Below are 23008 nucleotides of genomic sequence, written 5' to 3' on the forward strand. Positions count from 1 at the left end.
CCGAAAAATTGATGCTCTTGAACTATGGTGTTGGAGAAGACTCTCGAGAGTCCCTTGGACTGCAAGGAGTTCCAACCAATCCATCCTGAAGGAGATCAGTCCTGGGTGTTCATTGGAAGGACTGATGTTGAAGCTGAAACTCCAATACTTTGGCCACATGATGCGAAGAGCTGACTCATTGGAAAAGACCTGGATGTTGGGACGGATTGGGGGCAGGAGGAAAAGGGGACTACAGAGGATGAGATGGTTGGATGGCATCACCGACTCGATGGACATGGGTTTGAGTAAACTCCAGAAGTTGGTGATGGACAGGGAGGCCTGGAGTGCTGTGATTCATGGGGTCACAAAGAGTCGGACACGACTGAGCGACTGAACTGAACTGAACTGAATGGCAACAAGTGAAGAGGAACTTAAAAGCCTCTTGATGAGGGTGAAAGAGGACAGTGAAGAAGCTGGTTTAAAACTCAACATTCAAAAAACTAAAATCATGGCATGAGGTCCCATCATTTCATGGCAAATAGATGGGAAAAAAGTGGAAACAGTGACAGATTTTATTTTCTTGGACTCCAAAATCACTGCAGATGGTGACTGCAGTCACGAAATTAAAAGACACTTGTTCCTTGGAAGAAAAGCTATGAGAAACCTTGATAGCATATTAAAAAGCAGAGACATCAGTTTGCCAACAAAGGTCCATATAGTCAAAGGTATGGTTATTCCAGTGGTCATGTATGGATGTGAGAGTTGGACCATAAAGAAAGCTGAGTGCCAAAGAATTAATGCTTTTGAACTGTGGTGTTGGAGAAGACTTTAGAGAGTCCCTTGGACTGCAATCAATCAATCAATTGATGCGATCAAACCCATCAATCCTAAAGGAAACCAACACTGAATATCCATTGGAAGGACTGAAGCTGAAACTGAAGCTCCAATATTTTGGCCACCTGATATGAAAAGTCGCTGGAAAAGACCCTGATGCTGGGAAAGATTGAGGGCAGGAGAGGGGGACAGCAGAGAATAAAATGGTTGGATGGCATCACCAACTTAATGGGCATGAATCTGAGCAAACTTGGGGAGGTGGTAAAGGACAGGGGAGCTTGGCCAAGCACTATTCTAAGCACTTTACATATTTTATGTTATTTTGTTGATTTAACCTAATATGTTGGATTGATTTGATTATATTAAGTTTTCTATGTCAGAGAAACTAGTATTAGCTACATTTTTACATATGAAAAAACAGAATTTTGGAGAAGTTAAGTAATTTATCTCATTTTTGTCTCAAAATGGCCATGAGGTCAAAAGGATATGATAAAACCAATAGAGGTGAGGCAGCATGCTGCTCTGGAAATAATGACTATTTGCCATCAGACAGTCTTGGGGTCAAATACTGGCTCTGCCACTTCCTAGCAGTTCAGTTCCTCAAGTGTAAAAAATAATAATAATGGATTGGCCCAAAATTTCATTTGGGTTTTTCATTACATCTCATGGAAAAAGTCAACTGAACATTTTGGGCAGCCCAATATACCAATACCTATCTGCGATGGCTGTTATGAAGCTGGCATGAGATGAATGTAAACAAACACCCAGTCCTGTGTCTGACATGCAGCAGACCCTCAACAGATGTCACCCCCTTCCTCATGGGGATCTGAGAAGAGGAGGCAGGTAATCTGACTTGTCAACTCTAAGGCAGTCTGCAAACACATAGGGTCTTCTTTTCCCAGTTCAAGTTCTTACAGGGCTGTGGTCAGGCACTGCTGCCTCCCTCTTTGTTTCAGACAAGGAGCCTGAGCTTCAGAGGGAGTGAGTGATCACCCAAAGACAAGAAGCTCAGAGGCTTGACTAGGGGTTCTGGATTCCCCAGCCAGCCACCTTAGCTACCTCCTTGGCATCTCCCTTCCAGCTTCCTTCTTCCCCTGTCCTTGCAATAACCTCTCCCAGGGCTGTCTGGATTGTACCACCTCCTTTACTGGCAGCCATCTGTCAGTTACTAATCTTGGCAGCAGCCCTATTCCCCCAGCTGATCAGAAGCAACTATTTTGTCCTTGTTTGTGAAAAGACATAGCCTTACTACTGATACTTTATCCCTGGCAACCCAAACTCCCATACTTACCCCCTCTGTGGGCAGCAGACAGAGGGCAGGGTCATGATCCCTTTTACAGATGAGGCCTGAAGCACAGAGAAGTCTGTAGTTCTCAGACGCTCTCTCCATTGAAACTGCCTTCCCCCAAAAGGAGTCTGAAAGGTGCTGAGTTTATCAATGGACTCAGCTGCTGTCAAAAGCTGCTGTTCTGCAGCTTTTCAACCAACTCTTTATTCTTTGGCAGAGATTTTGAATGCCTTCCACCACCTTCTCAAGGTCACCTCCAAACTCCTCAGCATGGCATTGACAATTCTCCATGACCTGGCTCTTGCCGCATCTCACTATATGCCAGTCCCACACACAACCTAATCCCTGGAAGAACTCTCTTCTTCCCACCACTGGGCTTCTGCATCTTCTGCTTCTTTGCCTAGGAGGTCTTGTGCCCACTCTTTGCCACCTGGCAAATACCCCCTCCTCTCCCAAGGTTCATTTCAAGTACGTGCTCCAGGCCAAAGGATGTTCAAATTACTGCACAATTGCACTCATCTCACATGCTAGCTGCTTAAAATCCTCCAAGCCAGGCTTCAACAGTACATGAACCAAGAATTTCCAGATGTTCAAACTGGATTTAGAAAAGGCAAAGAAACCTGAGATCAAATTGCCAACATCTGTTGGATCACAGAAAAAGCAATAGAGTTCCAGAAAAACATCTACTTCTGCTTTATTCACTACACCAAAGCTTTTGACTGTGTGGATCATAACAAACTGTGGAAAATTCTTCAAGAGATGGGAATATCAGACCACCTTACCTGCCTCCTGAGAAATCTACAGGCCAAGAAGCAATAGTTAGAACTGGACATGGAATAACACACTGGTCCCAAATTGGGAAAGGAGTATGTCAAGGCTTTATATTGTCACCCTGATTATTTAACTTCTATGCAAAGTACATCATGCAAAATGCCGGGCTGGATGAAGCACAAGCTTGAATCCATATTCCTGGGAGGAATATGAATAACCTCAGATATGCAGACGTCACCACCTTTATGGCAGAAAGCAAAGAGGAACTAAAGAGCTTTTTGATGAAAGTGAAAGAGGAGAGTGAAAAAGCTGTCTTAAAACTCAGTATTCAAAAACCGAAGATCATGGCATCCGGTCCCATCACTTCATGGTAAATAGATAGGGGAAAAGTGGAAACAGTGACAGATTTTATTTTCTTGGACTCCAAAATCACTGCAGATGGTGACTGCAGCCATGAAATTAAAAGACGTTTGCTCCTTGGAAGAAAAGCTATGACTAACCTGGACAGCATATTGAAAAGCAGAGACAGTACTTTGCCAACAAAGGTCCATCTAGTCAAAGCTATGGTTTTTCTAGTAGTCATGTATGGATGTGAGAGTTGAGTTCCAAAGAACTGATGCTTTTGAATGTGGTGTTGGAGAAGACTTTAGAGAGCCTCTTGGACTGCAAGGAGATCCAACCAGTTCATCCTAAAGGAAATCAGTCCTGAATATTCATTGGAAAGACTGATGCTGAAGCTGAAACTCCAATACTTTGGCCACCTGATGTGAAGAACTGACTCACTGGAAAAGACCCTGATGCTGGGAAAGATTGAAAAAGGGAGGAGAATGGGATGACAGAGGATGAGATGGTTAGATGGCATCACTGACTCGATGGACACGAGTTTGAACAAGCTCTGGGAGATGGTAAAGGACAGGGAATCCTGGCATGCTGCAGCCCATGGGGTCTCAAAGAGTCTGACACGACAGAGCGACCAAATTAAACTGGGCCCCTGGCCCACTCCCTTCAGCCCCCTGCCTTGGGTCTGCATTGTGGGTTGCTCAATAGTCATCTTTTTTGCCCCGATTTGTTACATGTTTGTTTTGCATTTTTTTTTGTTCTCCCTTTAAACCTGAACTTATTGAGGCCCAGGGCTGGATCTTAGAGTGCCATTTTCTGCATTTGTGAAATGGGCATTGTCTTATTCACCTCGTGGGACTGTTTGAGGAACAAACTCTGTCTTGGCTTAGGATACTAAATCTGAGTTCAGAAAGAGGAACCTCCATTCACACAGTCAGTAAAGTGCAGGAAGAGCTTTGAAGCCGGGTCTCCCAAGCCTTTACCCTCTCAGGGGTGGGAAGCACTAGAAGGCCAAGCTTCTCACCTGGAAGAACACAGTGCTCAGGCTGGCCCACAGCAGCCAATGTGCACGGCAGGTGAGACTGTGCAGGCTCAGGGTGAGGTGGCGTACCCCGGATCACACAGCTAATTCATGGTGGATGTGGCCCTGGGGCCTGTCTCCCAAGTCCTGGTCTTCCTCTGTCCCCATCTCTGTAACTGTCCCTTGAGACACACAATTCATCCTTCCAGAGACAGCTCAACACAGGCAGCATTCCCCCACTTCACCAGTGAGGAACGGAGGCAGGGTCTTCCCCGAGGGTCTCCCAGCCCCCTGGGGATACCCCAGACTACAGCCACATGGGGCTCAGCTCAGGCTCTCTTCCCTAGACCCATGTCTCAGCTGGACCCCTCCCCAGCCTCCCTTGTTCTGGGGAGGGCGGTAGAATCTAAGGCCTGGGAGGATGAGAATCTTTGGCTCTGTTAACTCTTTTTTCCCATTAACTGGCTCAGTGACCTTGAATAGAGGACAGACATGTGAGGCCTGGTCCTCCCCATCTGGCTGGGACCTCGGTTCTCGCAGCCGAGCTGCTGCTGCATCTGCTGCTGGGAGCAGAGTGAAGTCCTGTTGTGGCAGAGCTCGGCATGGGTGGCGTTTAGGGGGGGCAGGGCTGTGACTTTCTCAAGGCTCTGCTTGGTGGGGGGATGGCTGCTCCTCCAAAGCCCCACTCTTGGCCTCTGTGCAGCTGAACTGTCCTCCCTCTCAGGCTGCGATGTGAGAGGTCAAGGTCATTCCCACATGGTCCTGTGACAGTGTGTGTGTGAGCGGGGTCTCTGGAGCCTCGCTGCCTGGAACTAAAGCTCAGCCCTCCCTCTTGGTACAGGGTGACCTTGGGGTCCTGCAACCTCTCTGTGTCTCAGTCCCTTTTTCTCAAAAGGGAAATAATAATAGGAATTCTGCCTCAGAGGGTTGTTGTGGTGATGAAATGAGTTAGTGTCCATAAAAATGTAAGATGGTGCTTGGGGTGCAGTCAGCGCTGAGTAAGTACTATTTATAGAGGAGGAGGCAGCCTTACTGGGGCATCTTCCAGGTGCGGGGCGTGCTTCCTCTAATCCTCACTGGGAACCCAAACCCAGGTGTGTGACTCCTGTAGCAAGTCTGCCTTCCTTCCTCGGCTCCTTCTCCAGAACAGCCATTAGCTGAGCCCTTCCATTTACCTGCTGGGAGACCGGGATGCAAGTCAGAAGTCTGGCCAGGACTTGATCTCAGGTCCAGGGAGTGTCCTTGCCCTGAAGCTTCCTGGAGTTGGTGGGACATCGCTCACTGAAAAGTCCCATCTGCAGAGCACTTGTCCACTCCAGGCCCTTTGTAAATGAACCCTTAAGCCCACCTGTGTGAAACGCTGCCATGGGGAGGTACTCCCCCTCTGGAGACGGCTGGGCAGTGGGCGTAGCTGAGGTTTCAGACTTGCACACAGCCACCGGGACACCTGAGTCAGAGTCCTATCACTCTCACCCCCTCACTGGGACCCCCATCAAGTCCTCAACTCTCAGAGCCTCTTTCTCTGCCTATGAAGTAGCACCAACCTCGTCCTCCAGGGCCTGCCGTGAGGATTTATGGAGCCCCGCTCCAGGTGCCAAGGGGCCCACCAGGCCCTCTCTTGGGAGCTCACTCCTCAGGGGTGTCCTGTGGGGGCACGCAAAGGATGGGGAGAACCCGCATGTGCGTGCAAACACACACTCACAACCACCAGGACACCAAGACACACACACTCTCTCTCTCTCACACACACACTCTCTCTCTCTCACACTCACAACCACCAGGACACCAGGACCAAGCCCAAGCTGAGATCGCCCACAGTGCAGTGGTGACCTTGGCCCCTTCCTCCCTCCTCTCTCTCACTATTTTCCTCCCTCCTCTACCCTGCACCTCTTCTTCATCTCCTCCTCCCCCCTCCCTCCCATACAGCCTCAGATATACATGAAACTAGATCCAGGAAGGGGTTGTCATGGGGCCTTTTGCTTTCCCAAGCTTGTCTTTTCATCTGTGAAATGGGCAGAGTTGGAGAAGGGGGGGTGAGAACTTAGACTCTGTGAATGTCAGGCTCTTCAGGGCCAGCCTTCCTGGAATTCCATAACCTGGGTCCTTGGGCTCAGCTAAGGGCAGTCAGGGTAGAGCCTAGAGGACCCCTGTCACATGACCCACACTCAGCCCAGCAGAGACATACCCCTAACCCGACCCCAAATGTCCTGCTTCAAGCCTGGGCTCTTCCTACTGTGTATCCTTCCTCTTAGTAGAGAAGAGCAGCAATACTTTACACAGAACTCTCTAGAGAAAAATCATGCAGGCATATATCCAAATAATTTGCAAATCCCATGCAAATAGACTCCTGGTTTATCCCATCTTGGTTTCATGGAAAGGGTACCACTTTGAAACCAGTAGAACTGGACCTGAATCCCAGTCAGGCCCCCCTGGGAGACACTCAGCAAATGATGCCACCACCCTGACTTGGTTTCCGTGTCTGAAAAATGGACTCAATCCAGCTACTGAACATAGTAGTACCTGTCACTGAACCATCTCTCTCTTTCTTTGTGACTGCATCACATGGCTTGTGGGATCTTAGTTCCCTGACCAGGGATTCAGCTTGTGCCCTCAGCAGTGAAAGCATAGATTCCTAGCCATTGGACGGCCAGGAAATTCCCTGGTCCATCTTTATTCATTCATTTCACACATAAATATTGAGCATTTGCCTTGCCCCAGTGCTGAGCTGGGCGCTGACAAAATCCTGGCCAAGAACGGGAGCTGTGTCCTTGCCCTCCTGGAGCGCACAGCCTGGACAGAAGATAGATTTGCACAGCAGATGCAAGCCTCAGTCCCCCACACTCAGAGGTACTGAAACTACAATTTTCCTTACATTTCTAAAACTGCACTCAGTTTCCGTTTCGAGGCCCCATTCTGCCAGGTTCCAGAAACTTAATCTCTGTAATCTTGGTGTCACCTTTCCCCAAGGTTGTATGACTTAAGCCAAGACTTCTGCTGCTCCTGGGGGTGATAGACAGGTAGTCTTCTCATCAGTGTCGTCATCTATCCACAATGCTTACCCTCCATCAGTGGCATCCTTGTGACTCTCTGGGTCTTGGTCACTGCAGAGCCCCTGCAGGTCACCACCATGCCAGACCCTGGTTTCTGACTGCAAGCCTCTTTATCTTTGCTGGCTCTCTGCTAGGTTTGCACCCCTACCACCACCTTGTCCACCTTCAGGACATCCATCCATTATTATTACTTCCCTCCAAACTGCATTCCAGGCTGCAGCCAGGGGAAACTCTCTCCAAAGGCCAGATCTGACCCTGACCTTGGCAATGGCTCTCATGAGCTGTTCATATTCTTCAGCAGGATCGGCAAGCCCCCATTTACCTCTCCTGCTTCTCTCTCAACATCCTCCCACCCCACACCTTCAGCCAAACCAAATAAGAGCAATGAGTAAACAACACACTTCCTATGTGCTGGGCACTTTGCTCACATTAACTAACTCAGATCCTTATAATACTATTCTTCTTCTTAATTGGTGAGGAAACTGAGAAACAGAGAGGTTAAGGCCACAGTTTAGTCCAGTTTCAATGTCTGTGCCCTTAGTCATGAAGCTATGCCACCTGGAACTGAAGAACTCTCTTAAGAAACAGGTTGTCTTCTGTCTCGCCTCCTAATCTCTGTGTAAGACTTCCCCCACCTGGAACACTGTCTCCTGGCACCTCTATCATCTGGTTCACTCTACTCATTCTTTAAGTTTCCACAACACCTTCTTGACTCCCAGGCTGGGTCAGGAGACCTCGGGGTTCCTAGGACTCCTTGTGCTGTTCCCATCTGTTGGGGTCCTTTAATGGACTGGAACCTTGTGGTACGGAGTCGACGATAAGAAAGTGAAAGAGAGAAAGAGAGAGAGAGAAAGAGAGAGAGAGAGAGACAAAAAAGACCCTGGGACCTAAGCTCTGGTGGAGCAAAGGTGCTTTAATGATTTTCTTATGAGTATATATAGGCTGTGGTACAAGAAACTTCTTTTGGGAATGATAGAGATCAGAAAACCAAACGTACAGCAACCGTTACCAAGGGAACAGGGGTAATGTTAGTCACAAGGTCAGGACACAATCCATATCTCAAGAAAGGGGAACGAGACTAAGCAGTTTTGTCCTAAAGAGAATGTTTACTAAAGGAGACCCAAGCCTGCCTCACACAATGACCTTAGTCCCTGGGAGCAGCGTGCTGTTCCGCTTGAAGAGGGACAAAGGACTCATCAGAGACAGCACGTAGAAATCCTCCCGTCAAACATTCCCTGACACCCATCAGAGCCCTTGTTGGTAGGAGCTGCTCTCCCCCCATGCACCCCTCTGAGCAGGAACCTATTACGCATCTTGGAATGCCAAGCTGCTCCTGGCATGGACCTGATCCTGCGCATGTTTATAGAATGAGTAATTATCAGCTCAACTAACACTCTACTTTGTCCAGGTCAAATGAATTCCTGGGGCTACTCTACCAATGGGCATTTATTGGGCGCCTGCTGCATGCCTGGCTCTGTACAGCGGGAGAAACAGCAACATTGAACTTTTAGTTGTGGCTTACTTGGTGCTGGTCACCGTGGCCAGGCAAGGTCAGCACAGGGCAGTGAGGTTGGCCACCCAGCTTCCATTTCCAAACTCTGCCACTTTTCCTCCTCTTCCTCCACCCTCTCTAGCCCCCAGTCCTGCTTTCTTCTGCCTTCCTAATGAAGGATCTGCAAATATGTTTACTGAATGTGCTCTCATAAAGTCACTTAGGTCAAAGGTTGAAAGCAGTGGAGGTAGTAAAAATCAGAATGCAGCCTAGAATTAGGTGTTGTGGTCTATGAAGTTGACTGACCATAGGATCTGGGAACAAGGATACTGAATTGGAGAAGCCAACAAACCAACAACTGAAGCCAACAACTGAAGGGGCAGAGACTGATCTTCAGGGGGTGGATTGTGTCTCCCAGAAGGAGGAAGTGTGGTCTCCTCATTTGACAGATGAGGATTCTGCTACTTTGAGGTAAAGGAATGAAGTAGGTGGAATCATAACCTGTCACTGTGGGATGCATCCTTGGGAATCACTGTGTTCTTTCATCTAAGTTTAAAGATGAGCCAAAACTAGAAGCCAGGTTCTCTGACTGCTGGTTTGTTGGCTTCTCCAATTCAGTATCCTTGTTCCCAGATCCCACGGTCAGTCAACTTCAAAGACCACAACACCTAATTCTAGGCTGCATTCTGATTTTTACTACCCCCACTGCTTTCAACCTTTGATCTAAGTGACTTTCATGAGAGCACATTACAATGTTCAGGTGCTGGGACCAGCAGTCAAAATGCAGGAGTTCTAAGTCAGTCCCACAGAATTCTTCCAGATCACTACCTCTATATCAGGTTGAGGAAACTGGTCAGAGAAAACTAACAACCAATGAGGAGTCCATGCAGATCTCCAAGTCCTCACACTCTCTGCTTCCTTCGTCCATTCCATGCTTTTGGCCCATACTGGGGGATGGCATTTCCTCTCCACTCTTGCTCTGACATTTCTCCTCATTTTCCACTTCACTTACCACCCCCTCCCCACACCAAATAAAAGTGAAAGATCTCCTCCCAATTTCCTCCTCAATACGAAAGATTCCTGTTGAACTGAGTCTGACCTCTAGCCAAGAGATGAATCTAAAACTTCTGCTTTCCTTGCCCCATGCTCACTCTGGGTGGCTGCAGCCTCCAGTCTGGCTTTGTTTCCTCTCATCCTCTTATTAGTTGCTTGATCTGCAGCCCAATTAATCTGGTCATCTGTGAAGGAGGATGGCTCACAATGAACTACTCCATTTCCAGAAGCCTTTCTCTGAGGCAGTATGGCCAGGCCCTGAGCAATGTCTGGCTCCTTGATGGAGGGCTGCCCCGGGAGCTGGGGTCAATTAGTGGACAGATTAAGCAATTATTAGCCCCTAACAAGGGTGCTTGGCATCATTACCCTGCCTATTTACTGGCAAACTACAGCTTTCATATGAAAACCAACAAATAAATTAGGGCATCTGGTCTACCGCCGCGTCAGCCATGCAGTAAATGATGTCCAACTGGCTCTCGGCTGCCAATGGATTCTCAGCCCAAGATATCCCTCCCTGGTCACAGCAGCTCTGGAACGTGCCACAGAGTGACTTATCATTCCAAGAGCTAAGTGCCTGCCACTGGGCACATGGATTGTTCTTAGTTACCCCGCTGCTTCCTCCTGTCTGGCTGTCAAAACCTACATATCTGTCAGGGCCCAGCTCAAAGCTTCTTTCTCCTTGATACATTTTCTGCTCTCTCCAGCAGGGGAAGGGCTCTCTCTGTTCTCCTTCTGTGCTTTTGGAAGGGTTGTGTGCTCTCCTGTCACTTTCCAGCATGGCAGGTGTCTCATGGAATGCCAGAGTTCCATTCTGTCTATTTTTTTCAGGTCTCCAAGGAATAAGTAGAAACATGGAGAAAAAGAGGATCAGGGCAAAGACTCAGTTCTTGTTTTCTTACCTCCTCCCTTGTAGATGTGTGCAGGCCATGGCCAGGACATCAACAAAGGTGGTGACAGGGTCAGGTTTGCACTTCAGGACAGTCCCTCTGGCGGTAGTGATAAGGGCACCTTCCAGAGGTGGTCGCTATCACCTAGGCCAGCTCTGGTTGCTCTCATCCAGGCCAGATGTGATGGTGGCCTAGAAGAGAGGCAGGGGGATGGAGATGAGGGGCAGATTTGCTCTTTTCAAAGAAGAGACTTGGGGACTGCCTGACTATAGGAGGAGAGTCATGGAGGAGACAGTCCTAAATCTGGTGACTGGGAGGCAAGGTGGTATTTGTCCTAGTGAGAAGCAGAGAAGGCAGCCAGCCCTGGAGTCTGGAAGCAGAGGACCCTTTAAGTGGGGAAAGGAGCAGAGGTATTGACAAAACCTCCCTGTCTTTTTGTGACTTCTCTCTGTTTCCTGGTGTACCCTTCAGCCTCACGAGGACTGAGACCTCTTAAGGTCCTCACCCCTCAATCATCCAAACTAATGTCAGCCTTTAGCTAGCAGTGGACACATTAGGGAGCAACTCTGCTTTTATTGTTCAGAGTTATCCTGCCTCTCCCCTATCTCTGTCGAGACTCCAAGGCATAGCTCACATGCTGTCTTTTCCTGGAGGCCCTTCCTGTCCTCTTGAGCAGGACATGCTGTCCTCCAGGCCTTGACCTTCAATATTACGTCTTGAGCTGTCTCCTGGAAACAGAGATATTATTTGTAAAATTCACTGGGCAACCCCTAATTCATAGCCATGTACCCACAGTGGCTAACAACATAGGCCCCCAAATCACCCATTGATCTCTCATTGTTTTTCCCAGCTGAGGAAAGGTGCTCCCTCCTTCCTGAAACATGTCGACACTAACCCAGATGCTTCTCTTTTTCGCAGGGATCATTGACTTCCTCATAAGCCAGCACCCTATTGCTCGTGTCCTACGGGAACACCTGGTCTTCAAGATTGCACCCATGCTCAATCCTGATGGTGTCTACCTGGGCAATTACAGGTGAGGGATGGGGGAGAATGCTTGGGTGGGGGTATGAAAGCAAGAAGAAAAAGGGGCTGTTTTTGAGGAGGAATTTTCTTCACCCATGAGTTCATCAGAAGTTTCACCCCAGCTCCTGAGGATGTGATGGGCTGATCTTGGCTAGCTCATGCATAGTCATGTGAGATCACTTGCTGGAGTTTCCTGGGCAGTTTGCTGGATCAGGAACCAGGAGACCTAGTATCAGTTTTGGTGCCTACTTCCTAGGTAACCTTGGGGAATTCACTTTCCCTCTCTGATGCATTGCAGTTTCTCTTGCATAATTAAGATAATAATTACTTCCCTGGCAGGGCACTTGTGAGCATCAGTGCTCACAAAGAAACAGTAGCAATGAATGTGCTTTTGAGCATATGGTGGTGATGACAGTTACCATTTTGTTTCTGGATTTCTTCTTGGAGATTATTAATGAAGGAGAGCGGCAGCCTGCATCACGTGGGCAGCATTTCTCTTTGGTGTGAGCATACTGGCTGGCCCCACACTTCACTCATGCACTTCACATCTTGAACTCTTTCTCCTGGCTTAGCCCCATAATTTACAGCCAAAAATTCCACTGCCCGGGGAACCATCTGCTGAGAGAACATTGAATCCTCTGAGAAAGAGTGCGTCATTAGCCGTATTTCACCTTTGAGGCAACACACGGGCCCAAAGTCTTACAACCAGTAAATCGTTGACTAACTTCACTGCCCAAATTATACAACTTGAGAGCTGATTGGTCCTAGAATTCCCAAGGTGATATTCAAGCTCCCCAGCTTTGATGCAAGACTCTGTGTGACCTGTTGCCTCACCCCCCACCCTCTAGTCTTAGAATCATTGCTCTGGCCACTCTAAGGAAGGCCTGGTTCCTTACACAGGTCCTGTTGGGGACTGATACCTCACCTTCATAAAGGCCCTCTGTCCAGGGCTTCCTAGTCCCTTCCTCATCTCACTTTGTGTGTTTTTGTGTTAGTTGCTCAGTGACCCCACGGACAGTAGCCCACCAGGCTTCTCTGTTCATGGAATTCTCCAGGTAAGACTACTGGAGTGGATAGCCATTCCCTTCTCCAGGAGATCTTCCCAACTCAGGGATCAAACTCAGATCTCCTGCACTGCAGGCAGATTCTTTACTCTTTGAACTACCAGGGAAGACCCCTCATCTCACTAATCCTTCCTTACAAATCAGCTTGTACCTCTTCTTCCGAAAAACATCCCCCAATCCCCCAAACAGAATTGGCCATTCCCTTCTCTGAGCTCCCACAGGCTTGGATACTGAATGTGTCTTACCCCACTGCAAGGACCCCATGGTCCTAAAACCACCAGAGGGAAAACACTGAGCCTTAATGGTCCTTGTGTTCCCCAGTGCCTATCATCAGGGATCAGCATGTGGTAGATGCTCAAAAAGAGTTTGGTGGATACAAGAAAAAAAAAAGAGAGAAATGACTTTCCTGATGAAGGCACTGAGATTCAGAGATCAAATGGGACTTGCCCAAGGTCAGTGGCAGAACTCAGACCAGAACCCACATTTCCTGACATCCCATCAGGTCCTTTTGAAACAGAGCTGGTTTAATGCTTTCCCAGAGTGTGGCAGTTGGATCCACAGAGGCTTCCTAGTACCCCTGGGTATGAGTTAGAGAGAACCCATGGGATGCATGATGCCTTAATTAAAGACAGTTTTGCTTCTTCTTAATTGGCTCAAGTGATGGTTCATTAGCACTGGCAGGTTTTTATGGCTGTTGCAGGCCTGGGAGCAGTGCCTTTCCACCTTTCCTGGACAGAATGCAATGTTGGCGATAATGGTAGTGGAAGGACCATTTGATTGATGTTAACATTTCTGTTTAATTACAAGAGCAGCCATGGTTAGAGAGAGGTCAGTACTGTCCAGTCCACATACTTATTTATGTCATCATCTGCTGTCCGGGGATGACCAGTTGGAAAGAGGTCTTTGACCTTGGCCAAAATGCCTCCTCTTTCTGGGCTTCAGATGGCCAGTGCGGGTGGTGCTGGGGAGGTAACTGTTTCCTGTATGTCCCCAAGCTGTCCAAGTTTTATGATTTGGGGCTTTCAGGATAAAAGAATTCCGCCCCTCAGAAATGGTGCTGTACTGAAGTTTAAAAGCCCAGCCTTCTCCCAGAGAGAGTATGTGATTCTCATTACAAGAGCTGAAGAAAATCTCTAACCACAGGCATTAATCCTCTTGCTAAAACAGCTCTGAGTAGCAACAAAAAACCTATCAATCATGAAGATTCACCATTAAATATTTGGAGGATGTGAAAAATAATAATCAAGTCTACAAATGGAGAGCTTCAAGGTACCTTAGGGGTTCTGTAGGCCAGCCCCTCACAGAGCTACCCTACTGGCCACAGCACAGCGTCCCATGGTTTGGTGGGACTTGCCCAGGCATTGTAGGGGGAGAATGGATTCAGAGTTCAAGTAAATTAAGGGAAACATACAGTTAGGCAAAGTTAAACACTCTCTTCTACACTAAGATTTTTCCATTTTGAATATGCCAGTAAACAGAAATCCCAAGAGGGGAATAAAGTGTTCAGTGTTTCCCAAAGAAACCCCTTTCCCCACTGGCCCTCACCTGCCCCACTGTCCCCAGGGGTGTCAAGGGCTATAAAACACCTGGAAAATGCCAGCCCAAGGACTCTGCCTGCTCACCAGTGCCATGTCAGGCACTCACACACGTGTCTCATTTAATGCTAGCAGCAACTCTGTGAAGAAGGATCTTTGTGAAGCTTTCTGTGCTTGAAAATAATAAAAATCTACTCCATGCCCTCCAGGTGCCTCTTCCCCCAACCCTCCTCCTCTTTTTCCTTCTCTTTTTCTTCTCCTATGCTAAAGAACCATGTAATCAAATCTAGAAAGAGGAATCAGATTTCCCAGCTTTGACCATACAAAGCTGTCTGATTCTTTGTGACCCCATGGACTATACAGTCCGCGGAATTCTCTAGGCCAGAATACTGGAGTGGGTAGCTCTTCCCTTCTCCAGGGGATCTTCCCAACCCAGGGATCGAACCAGGATCTGCTGCATTGCAGGTGGATTCTTTACCAGTTGAGCTACCAGAGAAGCCCTATATTTAATAATACAAGTACCAATACCATGGTATTTATAGTGAAATAGACAAGGTGCACTCTAGCACTTAATGGCTGGTGATGACACCTGTCCCATGATAGATGATGTACTTTATGTAAAAGAGCAGCAGTGTTTACTTACTAGACTCCTATGTGTGCTCCCAAACTCTGGCTTATGGGAGGAGTAGAGAGAACCAGAGTTATAGCAGCCACCGTACGCTCTCTGGCAGCCCTGCATAACAGGAGCTGGTGTAACAGGAGATAGCAACAGTATTATGGCATCTAATAAAAACACAGGCCAACTATATGGTCTGTCTCACTTTTGTTTGTTAGCTCCGATTGCAGCCATGAAATTAAAAGACGCTTACTCCTTGGAAGGAAAGTTATGACCAACCTAGATAGCATATTAAAGAGCAGAGACATTACTTTGCCAACAAAGGTCCATCTGGTCAAGGCCATGGTTTTTCCAGTGGTCATGTATGCATGTGAGAGTTGGAGTGTGAAGAAAGCTGAGCGCTGAAGAATTGATGCTTTTGAACTGTGGTGTTGGAGAAGACTCTTGAGAGTCCCTTGGACTGCAAGGAGATCCAGCCAGTCCATCCTGAAGGAGATCAGTCCTGGGTGTTCATTGGAAGGACTGATGCTGAAGCTGAAACTCCAATACTTTGGCCACCTCATGTGAAGAGTTGACTCATTGGAAAAGACCCTGATGCTGGGAGGGATTGGGGGCAGGAGGAGAAGGGGACAACAGAGGATGAGGTGGCTGGATGGCATCACCGACTCGATGGGCATGAGTTTGAGTAAACTCAATTCAGTTGAGTGATGGACAGGGAGGCCTGGCGTGCTGCGATTCATGGGATCGCAAAGAGTTGGTCACGACTGAGTGACTGAACTGAACTGAACTGAAGTTGTGTCTGACTCTTTAGAAATCCCATGGACTATAGCCCACAAGGCTCCTCTGTCTGTGGGATTTCCCAGGCAAGAATACTGGAGTGGGTTGCCATTTCCTTCTCCAGAGGATCTTCCTGACCCAGAGATCGAACCCTGTCTCCTGCATTGACAGGTGGATTCTTTACCACTGAGTCACCAGGGAAGCCCTGTCTTTGCTGTCTCTGTCTCACTTACTACACTCTAATAACACTGGCCATTTTCTGCAGTTTAGGTCTGAGATTTAATGTCACTTCACAGAAAGGCCAGGCTTCCCTAGTGGCTCAGAATATAAAGAACCTGCCTGCAATACGGCAGATATGAGTTCGATCCCTGGGTCGAGAAGACCCCCTGGAGAAGGGAATAGCAGCCCACTCCAGTATTCTTGCCTGGAGAAATCCATGGACAGAGGAGCCTGGCAGGCTACAGTCCACGGGGTCAGAAAGAGTCAGACATGACTGAGCGACTAATACACACACACACACACACACACACACACACAGAAAGGCCTGCCTAGATTCTCCAATATAAATTAGGTTTCCCATTACCCTCTTTCAGAGCACTCAGAACTATCCTTTCAGAGCCCTTGCCCCAGCTTGTAATCATGTGTTTATTTATTGAATGACTGTCCCCACCTTTAGACCGTAAGCTCCCTGAAGTCAGGATTTTATCCCCAAAGCCTGGCACACAGCCCAGGACAGAACCAGTCTTTGACGTATAATTATCCATGCGAGTCAATAAACTCCAGAGCAGTGCTTAGTAACTAGGAAATGGCACAGGGGCTTCCCTGGTGGCTCAGACAGTAAAGAATCTGCCTGCAATGCAGAAGACATGGATTTGATCCCTGGGTTGGGAAGATCGCCTGGAGAAGGAAATGGCTACCCGCTCCAGTATTCTTGCCTGGAGCTGCGTCCACAGGTAGCGCAATCATCACCAGATGCCCTCGGCTCCCAACCCTTTACTTTCAGCAACTCAGCCTCCTAACCCTGGTTGTTTTGATCTTACGCTGTTGTGACATAAACACTACAATGAACTGCTCGAATGATTTAGTGAACTTTGGGTTCAGAGCCACGCTTAGTTCTTGTACAGGGCATTATACTTAGAAACCACCGTGGATCATTACCACAACTCTTTGAGAAAGGAAAGTCAGTTTTTATCATATCCATTTGAGCAAAGGGGAAACCAAGTCTGCAGAAGTGAAGAGCTGTGTTTAAGGTCCCTTGGTGTGTCCAGGGCTCCCTCCACTGCCAGACACTGCCTGTGTCCTACAGGCTGGAGGCAGAAGCAGAGAACTAGTGGACCAGCTTCACCTACTCTCCTAAGCCTTCTCTTCCTGGGGCAAGACCCTTCTCTCCCCAGCTTCAGTTCCCCTCTGCTCTCTTGCAAGAGGAAAATGAAGTGCAGGATACTTCTCATCATTTAGCAGAGGCCCTGGAGACAGGCTCTGTCAAGAATGGTACAGCTACAGCACAGATGAACCTGGGGGACGTTATGCTAAGCGAGATAAGCCAGACACAAAAAGACGGATATTTTATGATTCCACTAATATGAAGTACTTAAGAGTAGTCCAAATCATAGAGGCAGAAAGTAGAATGGTGATTTCCAAGGGCTGGCTGGTGGGGCTGGGGGAGGAGACTTATCTTTTAATGGATATAGAGTTTCAGTTTTACGAGAAGGAAAAGGTTTGGAGATAGCTGGTGGTGATGGTTGCACAACATTGTAAACATACTTAATACCACTGAATTGTACACTTAAAAATGATTAAAATGGTACATTTTATGTTGTGTGCCTTTTATCACAATGTAAAAATAGTGGTATAATCTACCAATGCAATTTGAGCATCTTTGGAGAGGTTTAGGGGGGAATCCCAGGCTTGGAAGGATGGAGGGATAAACTCTGTAACTTCAGGCGCTTACAGAGACAAGAGCCACAGGCAGAGGTCGGCAGGCCTTTGGGGTCCAGGGTGACGGGCTGAGTTGGCCTGTGCTTGTTGGTGGCTCTCGCCGTCCTGCAGGAGGTTGGCCGTCCCCGCACAGTGCAGCCCGTATTCTCTCTCTCCGTCACCTCCTCTTCCCCATCACTTCCTTTGCAGAGGAGACACCCTCCTTCCCTACCTGTACCCCACTGAGGCTGTGTGATGTGCAGTTTTCCTTGCAGCTGAGAAACAGACTCTCCATCTCCATATGACAATATGAAACTCTGCATTAAGTTTGCATTTCTTAATTAGGTGCTTGTCATTGTGTATTCCATAGAGTCACGTATAAGTAAACAGTCGTAGACCTTTGAATAAATTTATTGGTTTTATTTATGTTTCTGGGCATAAAAATCTATAATTACCAGGTACAGCCTCCATATAACTGGTATTTAATGACAATTACTTTTTGTTACCATAGAAATGAGTCCAACATAGTTACCCATAATTTCTCATTTCCCAAATCTCACACATGCTGAATTGCAATATTACCATAGTAATTGCCTATTAGTCATCATAAAATACGCAGTTACCCAAAAGATATCAGGATGCTGTGAAATTTCTCATCTTTGGGAAGCCTCAGTGCTTCTTGAGAGTGTGGAGGTGGGGGAGAGGAACAGACCTCCACGGGTGGTGCAGAAATGATTCAGCTTTATCGCACGGCGCTGCAGACCCCGCAGTGGAAACGGATGCTGCTACAACCCGCAGACTTGCAACACATTCTGTCTGTTGGCCCTGGTGAGCTTTACGTAGCAAAGAATGCTCCAGCGCAGTAAATCCAATTTAACTAAGGTTTGTCGAGGGCCTGCTGAGTGTCAGGCCCTGTGCTGCGCCTTAGGGAAGCAGATGGAGATGAGAGGCAGCCTTTGGCAATAAGAGGCTCAGTATTTGTACTAGAGGGGTGTGTGTGTCATGCTGTGGAAGCCTGGACATCATCAGAGCTAGTGTCTAAGTGCCTACTAACCACACATTATATATATCATCCCTGCTAACACTCAAAACAACCCTGAGGTGGACGTAGTATTATGGCCCCTTTTTAATTAGAGGAGCAAATTGAGGCCCAGAGATACCAAAGAACTTGCCCTGCGTCCCCTAGCAGGAAGGGTCAGGTCAGGTTTATGAATCCAAGCTGGCCAGGCCTAGCCTGCTACAAATTAAACCCATGGCTACACTCTATCCTGAAAGCAGGGAGTGCTTCCTTCTGACTAAGGGTGATGAGGGAAGGTTTTTAAAAAATGTGTATAGTCCACCAGACATAGAAGGGATATAAGGAGAGATTTTTACAGCAATCATCATTACATATGGCAGAGGGTAAAACACCAGGGGAGGTATTTCCAGCACACACATACACACACTTACAAACACAAACATAACACGCATATAGATATACACATAGAGACACGTACACATAGGCATGTACAGACGCTGTAACCGACCAACCCCACTCACCTCAATAGCCAAAGAAGGAAACACTCTTAACTGTCCGAAATAGAATGGAAAACAAAATTAGCTATGTAAAAAATATGTGTCAGTATTCTATTTGTTCTTTGACAAGCATAAAACTGCATTTTTCATCAACTGGAAGTGAGCACAAAGATCCACTGCAAGTTGCCTCACCAAGCAGTATCTGCCAGCCCCTTCTCACTATGCCTCCTTCCGCACACAGGTCTCATGCCCCTCCGCCCCCCACCACCTGCTGCCTTCTCAGCCTCGTCAGCCTTGGAGTGTGATGGGGCCTCAGAGGTAGCTTGTCCAGGGCCCCACCTAAGGCAGGGGAACCTTAAGAAGTGCCACACTGATGCCAGCTCTGACTATTAGAGGGTGTTTATATCCACGCCTAACCTGTCAGCCATCATTTCTGCTTTCTGCCCTTGAAGGATTAGTCATGTTCGATCCATCTTTCACATGGTAGCATTTCAGCTATTTGAGGATTCTATGTCCCCATGCCTCCTTACTCCTCACTCACTCCAACCACTGTCAGCTCCTGTTCTCCTGGCTGAACATCCCCAAAGGTTTACAACTTTTCATATGTGATCTGAAATCCAGTTCTCTCCCCGTCCTTCCTGCTGTCTTCTGAACATGCTCCAGATGTTCATCATGGTCTATGTTTGAGACGTGATGTCCAGGATGGAAAACGTATAATGATGAGTGTTGATGATGACGATGGTGATGATAGTGATGGTGATGATGGGATGATGGTGGTGCTGATGACGATGACAACAATAATGATGTAGATGATGCTGGGAGTGATGGCAATGATAATGGCGATGATAAATAGCCTATTGACTCTCCCAGATCTTGCCTTAGTCTAGGTATTTTGCATGTATTGCTTTATTTAATTCTTAGAACAACTCTATTATTATTCTCATTTTACAGATGAGGAGTCTGAGGCATAGGTAGATTCAGTAACTCCCTTAAGTTCATAGAGCTAGTTAGTGGCACAAGAGAAGGAAGGAATCATCACAAGCCTAGTTCTGGGGACATACTTCTCCTGGTACAACCTACTTGCCCATCGCTATCTGACATTGACCTCTTGTAGACCTCAATCCTTCCACTTGCATTCCTGCTAAGTCACAACCCCCACACTCCAACCACCCCACCGCCCTTCTTTCTCTGAGAACCATAGACTGGGCAAATCACACTCCTCCTTTGAACAAAGAGGAAACCAAGCCACAGAGAGGCCAAGTAACTTGCTCAAGGTCACACAGTATGTAAGTCACATAGTTTTTCAAGAGGAAGCGCAAGTGACACAGGGGCCAGACCAAGCCTTGCCTCCCAGAGACTCTCTCCCATTTTATATAACCTGAGTGATGTTCCCACAGAGGCTGAAAGGACACCGGGGCTGGCAGCATAATCAGGTGTCTAACCCACGAGTGCACACCGCCAAAACCAATTATTCAAATGAGCTTCCCAGCCAGGTTCCGCAGAAAAGGCCAGATGGCTAGATGTCTGTGGAGACTGCTCCCCGTCTCTGTCCCTTCAAGTAGCCTTTCAAAGTTAGAGTTGATAGTGAGTTGATTTTAATAATTAATTCTACAGTGAAGACAGGCCTCTGTGGGACAGTTACCCAGAATTAGGGGCTGGGGAGTCTGGAGGAGCAAAACATTGTGATTGAATCAAGAACTTCATAGGTGCCAGTCTTAGTTCCTAAACCGCTGATGGAATAGTGTCAGTTCCATGTGCAATCCTTTGGGGCCTCCCTAAATACCATCAGAACCTATACTCTTCACCCTTGTCTTCAAGGTGGGCATGGCATTCAGGAAGCTCTTCCCCAGCCTCACCTCCCACTGTCTCCCTTGTTGGTGTTCAGTGGCTCGGTGGACTCTTTGTGACCCCATGGATTGCAGCATGCCAGGCTTCCCTGTCCTTCATTATCTCCCTTGCCCCATGCTCAAATGCTCACTCAGCAAGTACTTTGTCCCAGGCATCAACTGGGGACCTGCAGTGGGCTTAGCCCATGTTTGCCCTCAGGGAGCAGTGAGATGGATCTTGAGGGGTGAGTGGGAGTTAGTCAGATAAAGAAATTGGCAAAACATTCTCAAACAAAAGAATAATACTGTTAAGTAACAACAGTGATTATAATAATATAAGCATGGATGGAATTTTACAAGTTGTCAGACCCTATTCTAATAATTTTTAATGTATTATCCCCCCTGGAGATGTGGGGGTGATAACTCATCATGCTTCTGCTCCCACTCACAGCCTACTACCAGCCATGTAGGAGGAGATACAGGGATCAGAAAGATTGAGATCAGAATGTTAGCTTTATTATTGATAGAAACAAGATTTGGAAGGCATAGCTTGTATCTGTGGCTAAAATTGGCCTTATACTTCACCCCAAAATTCAACTTCCCCACCATCCACAATTAAAAGATGCTTGCTTCTTGGAAGTAAAGTTATGACAAACCTAGACAGCATATTAAAAAGCAGAGATATCACTTTGCCAACAAAGGTCCATCTAGTCAAAGCTATGGTTTTTCCAGTAGTCATGTACGGATGTGAGAGTAGGACCGTAAAGAAGACTGAGTGCTAAGGAATTGTTTCTTTTGAACTGTGGTGCTGGAGAAGATCTTGTAAGTCCCTTGGACAGCAAGGAGATCAAACCAGTCAACCCCAAAGGAAATCAACCATGAATATTCATTGGAAGGACCGATGCTGAAACTGAAACTCCAGTCCTTCAGCCACCTGATACAAAAAGCCAACTTATTGGAAAAGACCCCGATGCTAGGGGAAATTGAGGGCAGGCAGAGAAGGGGGCGACAGAGGACGAGATGATTGGATGGCATCATCGACTCAATGGACATGAGTTTGAGCAAACTCTGGAGATAGTGAAGGGCAGGGAAGCCTGGCATGCTGCAGTCCATGGGATCACAAAGTGTCGGATGCGACTGAGTGACTGAACAACAAAAATCAGCCCCAAGCCGAGCAGCAAGTGAGAAGGCATACCAAGTGGAGGAGAGGAGGCCAGAACAGACCCTTCCTGAGGGTAGCAGATCTAACAGGCTGTGCCAGGAGGGCCAGCCCAACGAATTCTGCTCCTTACCCCTGGTTAACCCATCAGATAAGTTCCGTCCCCTCCCTCAGGAAGAGGAAGAGAGGAGATGGAGGTGAAGTGCCATTCCCCTTATTTCTGGGGACTAAAAGCCCCCACTAGGATTGAGAAGGGGACTTTCTCCCCAAAACCCTATGAAACTATGAAGTAGGTTCTTGTGTTATCTTCATTTTACAGACAAGGAAACTGAAGCACACAGGGCAGTGAACGTGTTTGCCTGAAGCCCCAGGGGAGGGAGATCCAGGAGTCCAAACCAGAGAGCTGACCCTGAGCCCAGTGTTCATTCTCTGAGACCTGCTGCCTGAACCCCAAGTAAGCAGGAGCCCTGAGGACCACCAGGTGGTCTGGCATGGCTGGTGCCCATGGTCAGGACTGCAGCCTGCAGTGTGGTTTCACACACTGAACAAAGGCTAAGGGGCAGGTGGAAGCTGACAAGCCTGGCCACTTGGAGATCTTACACCAGCCCACAGAAGGGGGTGCATTTTGTAACTAGCTCATAAGACATATAATGTGCAAGGCTTGTGTGTAGAGGTTGGGGGACATGATGCAAGAAGCTGAAGGAATAAGTAGGGGCTGGTTTGTGGAGGATCCAGAGTGTCACACCAAGAATGAAACCGTAAGACCAGCTAACATGTATGTAGCGCTTATCTCAAACAAGGCAGTGTGCCCAGCGTTTACATGACTGATCTCATTCAATCCTTTGAACAACCCTCTGAGGCA

The 23008-nt window shown here is 47.6% G+C and overlaps 1 protein-coding gene across 1 annotated transcript in view; it reads left to right on the plus strand.

The window, feature by feature from the left end:
- AGBL4 (AGBL carboxypeptidase 4) overlaps window positions 1-23008 on the plus strand; it is a 1430302-nt gene that overhangs the window by 1292562 nt on the left and 114732 nt on the right. The window contains exon 8 of the mRNA XM_043449387.1: window positions 11633-11747. Within this exon, the coding sequence (XP_043305322.1) occupies window positions 11633-11747 (115 nt within the window). The remainder of the gene's footprint in view (window positions 1-11632; window positions 11748-23008) is intronic.

This window comes from Cervus canadensis, chromosome 2, assembly GCF_019320065.1.
Source record: "Cervus canadensis isolate Bull #8, Minnesota chromosome 2, ASM1932006v1, whole genome shotgun sequence".
Lineage (NCBI taxonomy): Eukaryota > Metazoa > Chordata > Mammalia > Artiodactyla > Cervidae > Cervus > Cervus canadensis.